Below are 8,173 nucleotides of genomic sequence, written 5' to 3'. Positions count from 1 at the left end.
TATGTGAACAAGGCACGAAAAAAAAGAAAAAGAATCGGCGACAGGCCACATCAGGCCTACGCTTCAGCGCCGACATCACTATGTTATGTTATGTTATTAACTCTTAAATTTTTCGAACACCGAAGTGGCTTTAGCGAGGTTGTTGTTATGGATGTTTTGTTATGTTAGTGCGACGATGATGTTTATCTAATGTTTCTGATGATGCTGTTGTAGAATATTAATCATTTATCCCATGTTCACTTCGTAAGAACGTAAAATATTTGACCGCGACCGCAATGAGCTATTATTTGTTCATTATATATCTCCTATAGTTATCGTATCTCTTAACAACCTTATTCTTGATCAAATAGCTACACATTTGCTCTCATTGCTAGAGAAAACTTGCAGCTGAGGCCAGACTAACTTATTCTGTGGGTACGTGGTTAATTGGAGTTGTTTGGTTGACGTAACCTTACAAGCAGAACATTTTCCAACGGAGTGGTTATGTATTCATTTTTCTAATTAATTATTAGCTTCAAACTCGACACATGCAGAAATAACGGAAAATGACTATCAACTGAGATATCAACTGCCATTTTCCTCCATCATTCTAGAATCCAACAACACCTGGTATTAAATAAATTTGATGAAATAATACATTATTAACGAATAAATGAATAAATAAAATATATTGCTAATTAAAATACAATTTTTGACGTTACTGACAAAGTTTGACCCAAGTAAATATTGCAAAACCCTGAATGACGCATCACTACGAATCTCTATCAGTTAGCCATATAGAAATTTTTCGTTATCAGTATTCATTTACTTATAAAACTTCATGCGCTTTAGAGTATTAATATGTTAAAAATTATACTGAAATTTTTAATGGCTGCAAAGCCACACCTCTGCGAATAAAATAGTTAATGTTAATATGTTGTGAAGGGGTGCCTCTAGGTCCTGAGGTCGAAATTTTGGCTTTTCCTGTTTTTAGGCTCATCTTAAAGCTCACTTTCTGACGCATCGAACGGTACTAGAACCATCTCTGTACGTTGAATTATGCATTCGCAACAGATCCCGTAAGAGGGGGAGGTGTCCGGGCCCCTTCAGTAAAGTTAAGGCGGAAATTACCCGGCCGGGCACCATGAAGGGGATCGTCTGATGTAAAGCGGCCAATTATAACATTCTCCAATTCTTATACTCATCTTAAAGCTTACTTTCTGCCGCATCGAACGGTACTAGAACTATCTCTGTACGTTGATTTATGCGTTCACGACAGATCCCGTAAGGGGGGAAGGCGGTGGGGGCCCTTCAGTAATTCCAAAGGGGGAAATTAACTATAAAATATGCTCTTCACTCGACTAGAGCTCAGTAACCTCACAGACAGCACGCGAGATGGTGTTCATTTAGTGGCTCCATGCACCGATGACTGACTTTGAAGTGAGTTGATGCTTACTTTTGGCATCTAGGCTACGTTACGTGCCGCGCGACGGTTTTTTGCCTCTACTGAAAATTTGTCAAAGCTGAAAACCTCTCTCACGGCAATCCTATCTCCTCCTACAGTTTTGAAGCGACATCAATGAGACATATACCATTCGATTTGGGAAAAAAGATCTATAAACGTCACTTGGTCGTTTTTCCAATTTCGCTATAGTTCGGATTTTATTTTGCAGAAAGTGAGGGAGGGCGGGGGTAAAATCGAAAAATTTCGAAAAATATCGGAAAAAATGTTCCCACACTCACAAAAATGAGAAATCCAAAAAACCGCAAAGTGACGTTTTTAGATATGGTTTTTACGCATCGAATGATATGCGTCTCAATGTTGTAGCTTGAAAATCCTAGGAGGAGATAGGATTTCTAAAGTACCCCCTTTTTGGCCGTTTTCTAAGAATTTCATGTCAGAAGAAATAGGTCATTTGGAAAAGAGTGTTTTTTATGGGGTCGTAAGGGTAAGTTTATGGGGTCAACAGTCACTATCATACTCATTGAACAGGAATTTAAGGTCAAAGAGTTATGAGAGCTGGATCGCAGGTCATAATAGTAGACTGGTGTAATATTACATGGGTATGAGGTGTGAGAACTTGAATAAAAAAATATAGAGTTATAGGGTCAGAATATGAAGACAATAGGGTCGGGAGTGTAAGGTCCTGGGGTCAGGAGCGCGAGTTTATGGGGTCGGGATGGAGAGGTGATTAGGAGTCTTTAGGAGGAGTGGCTTTATGAGTGGAGTCTTTGGGCTCAGGAATATAGTTATGGAGTCAGAATGTTGAAGTCATTATAGGGTCGGGAGCTCAAGTTAATGGGGTCAGGAGTTTGTGGTTATGGGGTCGGGAGTGTAACAATCGCTGCAGGACTCAGGTGGACAGGCATACGTCTATTTCTTCAAATTTGCCGCTAATATGTTTTAACATTTAGAATAGAATAGAAGTGTCTGCGTTGAAGAAATAGACCCATGGCCTGTTGCCGATTTTTGAACTTTTCGTGACTTGATTCACAAGGGATCCGGCCTTTGGAACCCGATCTTTCTATGGCTGACGATTGATTGAGATAGCTGCTGGACTTATTGCCTGTTTCGTAATTTGCTAGGCATTTTAAGACTGAACATATGCTCCTGCATAGCTTCGTCTAGTCTGTTTTGAAGATGTTCATACTCGGAGCTTCAACGATGCTATCAGGGAGGCNATTACTAGCGCATTATTCAGATTAAATGTTTGAAGGCCTTGTTACCAAATTTCTTTGCGCGCGCGGACAAAATCACTTTGTAGAGAAAAACACAAACCGATGTCAGTTGGCGCATCATTAGATGAAAAGACAATCTGGCCTTTATTATACTATAGTGACTACGCTAAGACTGCTATTAAAAACATTTGAGAAAGTTACTTATTTCATTATAAATTTTATATTTACTTCACGCTTGAAGAATTAGTAAAAATAGTTCTAAAAGTACTAATGTATCATTTTTTAATCGGGATAACTATTAAGTATATATACTCTCGCCCGATATTATGAGCAATGCCAACGGCAACTCAGAGCACATCTTACGACCTCACCAGATATCTTGCTTAGTTCTTCAACATTGTTTACATCAACTTGAGTTAAACTATAAAGGTAATACTAAAATCTACGGAACGTACAATGGTAAGGGTTGTGAATGATGATCCTGAAATGGCGTAGAAATAGAAAAGTTTTTGTTATTCAGGGACAACATTTTCAAACTTGTTTGCATTCCAAATCAATTGCAATCACATACTCATTTTCAAATGAGTAACTCGAATTATCATACATCATGTGGGAGCTGCACCTCTGATCCTGGAGCGCCGCATCCAAGCTTGATCGATTAGGATTGAGCCAGGGTTGATTTTGTCGATAATTTAACCGTTACTGCATGGCATAGGAAATACGTACTTAACTATTCACGCCAAGTTTGCCTCTTCAAATGGTAAGATATCAGACCGACACCACACTTCGTTTCTAATTGATTTATCGCACTATTATTTATCCCCTATGTAATCGCAATTTTTCACATGTACGCTTCACGTAATCTTTCTGTTTGGACCTTCAGTCATCCGACCGAAGTTTACCTGGACATAAATTGTCATTCGTAGTTCAAACCTCTTTAGTGGCGAAATACTTCGAAACTATGTATTCAAGATTACCCAATAAAACTCCTTGAAACCTGAGTATCGAAATTTCGCTTAAGCCACTAGGGCTTAACAGTTTCGAAGTAATGCTTGCATCGGTAAGTGCTCAACTTTGGAGCTCGTAAATAATACTTCCGAAGGATGCTCCGGACACCAGAAGAATCAAAGGCGGGTTCTAAACCCAAAGAATCTCTTCCCAGTGCTCAACTTGCGTCAGTGACGCGGAAACGCAATGAGCTCAATGAACTCCACAATAATTTTCCCATTGACCGGGATCTAGTACAACAAGAATACAATGAATATCTTCGTAGAGTCGAAAAGTTACTGGAGGCTTGCAACGAACTAAGAACCCAGAACGATTTCGACTCGACAGGGCTTGATAATTGGCTTTTGCCCATTACTCAATCAATAACAGACTTTCGCATCAAAATTGACCAAATTCTAGCGCAGAATTCAAAGATGACGTCATCATCACGTCATGCCAGATTCCACCAATCAAGATCTAGCTGCTCTTCGAATACTTCTTCCGCTCGCATTAAACTCGCTCAGATGAAGGCGAAGACTCAAGCTGAGAAGCTGGTTTTGAAGGAAACCGAAGAGCTTGAAGCAAAGGAGCTGAAAATTCGTCAGGACAAGCGCAAGGCTGAAGTAAGGAGAGCAGAAGCTCCAGACTCAATAACCCGAAAGGTAATGTGCCCTGTCTTGCCTGCTAAAATATCTGTAATGGGTGGCAATGAAATAATTGTCAATGTAGCCCGTGATCCGTGTTCGTCCAATTCTTGGATGAACGAAAAACTTATCTCTGAGCTTGGTGCGAAAACAAGCAGTGTAGATTTGAATCTGTGCACCATGAGCTCGCTTAGTCGCTGTAAGGCCAGGGTTTTAAACAATGTCCTGATCCGTAATCTCAATGGGGAAAGAATTGTTAAAATTCCACTTGTATACACTAAACCTTATCAAAATTGGCCGTTTGACCAATCAGATATCCCTACTGCTGACTATGTCAGGAAGTTTCCTCATTTGAAGGAAGTTCCCTTCAACTTTGTTAATGTAGAAATTGTGCTTTTGATTGGGCTTGATGTTCCTTGCTTGATACGACCTCAAGAAGTTGTAAGCGGTGCAGACGATGAGCCTTACGCCTCTCTGCATTCGCTGGGCTGGGCTCTTAATGGACCCGTTGACACGTCAGCTGACACGACTAATAACTTTCGTACAATTGTAGATCAGAGNACCTACTGTTGAGCCTGTTCTTAATAGTCCTAGGGCCATCAGCCATAAGGTAACATTACCCCATATTGAGCTTCCGACATTTGACGGCAAGCCTGAGTCGTATACTAAATTCATCGTCTCTTTTGAAAATTTGATTGCAAAGTATAATTTGTCTCCTTTCGAGAAATTCTCATATTTGTCCAAACAACTTACTGGAGTAGCTAAAAAATTGATTGAATCACTTAGCCTCAATGACCTAAATTATGACAGTGCTAAGAAACTGCTGAACGATGCCTTTTGCAATAAATTAGATCAACAATTTTCTGTTATATCTAAACTATGTTCACTTAGGCTGGATAATGATGCTAAAGATGCATACACATGGATCGGAGAGGCGAGGTTGCTGGACGAGCAGATTCAGTCATTGCAGATTACTGCCGAAGTTTTTACCCAGTATTTCATGTGGCAAGGCTTGAATGACAAGTTTCGTAAACATTTGACTGCCGTCACGCAGAAAACTCGCCCCTCTTGGCCATTAATGAGAGATGCTTTGTTCGAGGCTAACTCGAGGTTTGTAGAGGAACAAAGACTTGCTCCCGTTGTGTCAATTGAATCTGTTGCTGCAGCTGCTGCTGTGAGATCTAAAGATAAGTTCAGTGTTTCGTGTGCATTATGTTCCAAAGATCAGTCTGTAAATGCCAGTCATCACTTTAGTCGATGTCCGCGATATCCTGACGTGGAGTCCAAAGTAACTAAACTTAAACTTGTTTCTGGCTGCTTGAAATGTGGATACACTAACCATACTACCAAGGCTTGCTCTTTTAAATTCAAACGTAATTGTTTCAAGTGCAATGGACCTCATATGACGTTTTTGTGCCAGAAAGATTCAAAAGCTGTTGGGGGAGCTAAGCCTACGGGCAATGACAAATCTAACGTAAAGTCAACTGTTTCTAACATTGTTTCTACTGTCTCTATGGCTACTGACTCTTACAATGACGTAATTTTGCCTACTGCCACGGTGCATTTTCCTGGCGTTGGAGAAACTCCTGTTAGGGTATTCAAAGACATCGGTTCACAATCTTCTTTCGTAAAAGGTTCTCCGAAAACCATTCCAAATTGTACAATTGTTAGAAAGGTTAAGGTAAATGTGAAAGGCATTAATTCTGTGAAAACTTTCAATGCTCCAGTGGTGCGTTTTCCTGTTGAAGTTCCTGGCCAAGGAGTTCAACAGATTTCAGCCATATGCGTACCCACGTTGAACACGGTGTTGGAAAAAGCATTTTCCACATGCTTCATTAAGCTTAAATATCTGGACTTGTTTTGTGTTGTAAAATTAGTAAACGGAAACTGTAGGTTGTTGAGCGGATAGCCGGAGAGTCAGTTGGAAGAGACACGTGGCGCCGAATACAGAGATTACTATAGCTTCCTGATACGCTAGCCTTTTACGTGTCCAGTGTCCGAACTATTTAATATAAGCTATATAGTCCTTAATGAACTTCTGTTATACCGATTTGTGATTAATACTGTTAACCTATTTTGTGAATAAAGTTATTGAACTTAAACGTCTACAAGTGCCCTTTCCAAATTCGTGGTTAATTATAGAATCAACAGTTAAACAACGCAATGTACTAAAGAACGATCACTATAGGCCTATATGCGGTGCCTCAGCTGATGCAGCAGCTGACAGGCCCGACAACGGAAGTGTCAGCGAAAGGGCTGGTGAATCTGTCGATCTTGTTCAGGGAGAATGGATTTGTTCTTTCTGACAAAAATTTGACCTCTGACCATATCAATGATGTAACCATATTGCTCGGAAGTGACCAATGTCATCTTTTCCCTTTGAAGCAGCATAATTATAAAGTAGGGGACAATGCATTTTCTGTGATCTATGAAACCCCGGCAGGTCTGATGCTGTCCGGCAGCGTGTCTAATTATGTTTCTAATATGTCTGCCGTACCGACCCACCTGCGCGGTGAAATATGACTATCTGTTAGTAGCACGGTGGTGGATTTGATAGAGGATAAAGACTTGATCGATCGCGCCACAATTGACAAAGTAACGCATGAAACGCTAGAATTGATGTATAACCAATTAATTGGAGATTTGCATTCGGACGAACCAATAATGACTGAGGAAAATCAGCTGTTGCTTCACAACATGCTCAAAGATATCGTGCGTGATCCGGCTTCGGGTCGGTTAATAGTACCAGCTTTGTGGAAGCATGATGTATCTCATTTGTTGGCGTATAACTATAAACTTGCAGCATCGATTTTGAAGTCGCAACGTAAGCGTCTTTCCGACGTAAAGTTGCGTCAGTATGATGACGTTATTCGTGAACAAGTCTCCAGCGGTGTGATCGAGCAGGTTTCACTGTCCTCAGAAGTCACTGATAAAGATATTTCATTTCTACCCCACAGTGCTGTTTTTCGGGGATCAGCGACGTCTACCAAGTGTAGAGTCGTATTTTTGTCTAATTTAAAAGATAATTCATCAAATTTGTCCCACAATCAAATTTCGAAACCTGGTTTAAACCTTAATCACAAACTTCAAATCGCTCTTCTATTACTGCGGTTTGATAGATATCTTATAACATTTGATTTACAGAAAGCTTTTCTCCAGCTCTTGCTACGTGAGGAGGACAAGCGGAAGCTCAGATTTTTGTGGTTCAAAGTTGTATCTAAGCATGATTTTACGATTATAGCATATAAAATGTGTCGTGTTCCTTTTGGAATGAAATTTTCACCATTTCTATTGATGATCTCTTTGTACTATATTTTGATGCATGACTGTATGGATGACTCGCCAAAGATTAAGACCATCAAGCAAGCTATCTATGATCTTGCGTACGTAGACAATTTAGCATTCACGAGCAATTGCGCTCTGGATCTTGTGGAGGCAGCTAACGTAGCAGTTGCTACATTTGCCGAGTATGGCTTTGCCTTGCAACAATTTGCCAGCAATCAGTCGGATTGCTATAAATTCACTGCCGAACTTACTGGCGAACAGATTAACAATGATGTAAAATTGCTGGGTATGATTTGGAGTACAAAGTGTGACTCACTTCGTACCCGAAAACCTTCATTGAACCCTGGCGCAAATACAAAGCGGTCTATTTTGAGCTCCATACAGTCGAATTTTGATCCCTATGGCATAAACTTGCCTATTTTGAACCGGGCCAAACTGTTTCTTCACCATGTTCAGAGTGATAGCTCGCTGGGGTGGGACACTGTGTTGGACGGGGCCAGAGTTAAAGAATGGGTGAATATATCACGCCAAGTGAATAATGCTAATGAATTATCGGTTCCTCGTTCAGTCGGGTCCCGCTCTGGAGAGTTTTCATTGCC

At 40.4% G+C, this 8,173-nt stretch overlaps 1 protein-coding gene across 1 annotated transcript; it reads left to right on the top strand.

Annotated features, from left to right (window-relative positions):
• The first annotated feature begins 4,856 nt into the window (after positions 1–4,856).
• LOC108664622 lies at positions 4,857–7,090 on the top strand. The gene is made up of 2 exons (XM_018151247.2): positions 4,857–6,090; positions 6,525–7,090. The coding sequence occupies exons 1-2, from the start codon at positions 5,290–5,292 to the stop codon at positions 6,810–6,812; spliced, it is 1,089 nt and encodes a 362-aa protein (XP_018006736.1). The 5' UTR covers positions 4,857–5,289; the 3' UTR covers positions 6,813–7,090.
• The last annotated feature ends 1,083 nt before the right edge of the window (positions 7,091–8,173 follow it).

Source organism: Hyalella azteca, unplaced genomic scaffold, assembly GCF_000764305.2.
Source record: "Hyalella azteca isolate HAZT.00-mixed unplaced genomic scaffold, Hazt_2.0.2 contig14855, whole genome shotgun sequence".
Taxonomy (NCBI): Eukaryota; Metazoa; Arthropoda; class Malacostraca; order Amphipoda; family Hyalellidae; genus Hyalella; species Hyalella azteca.
Note: the sequence above shows the minus strand (reverse complement) of the source record. Positions and strands in the feature narration are given on the sequence as shown.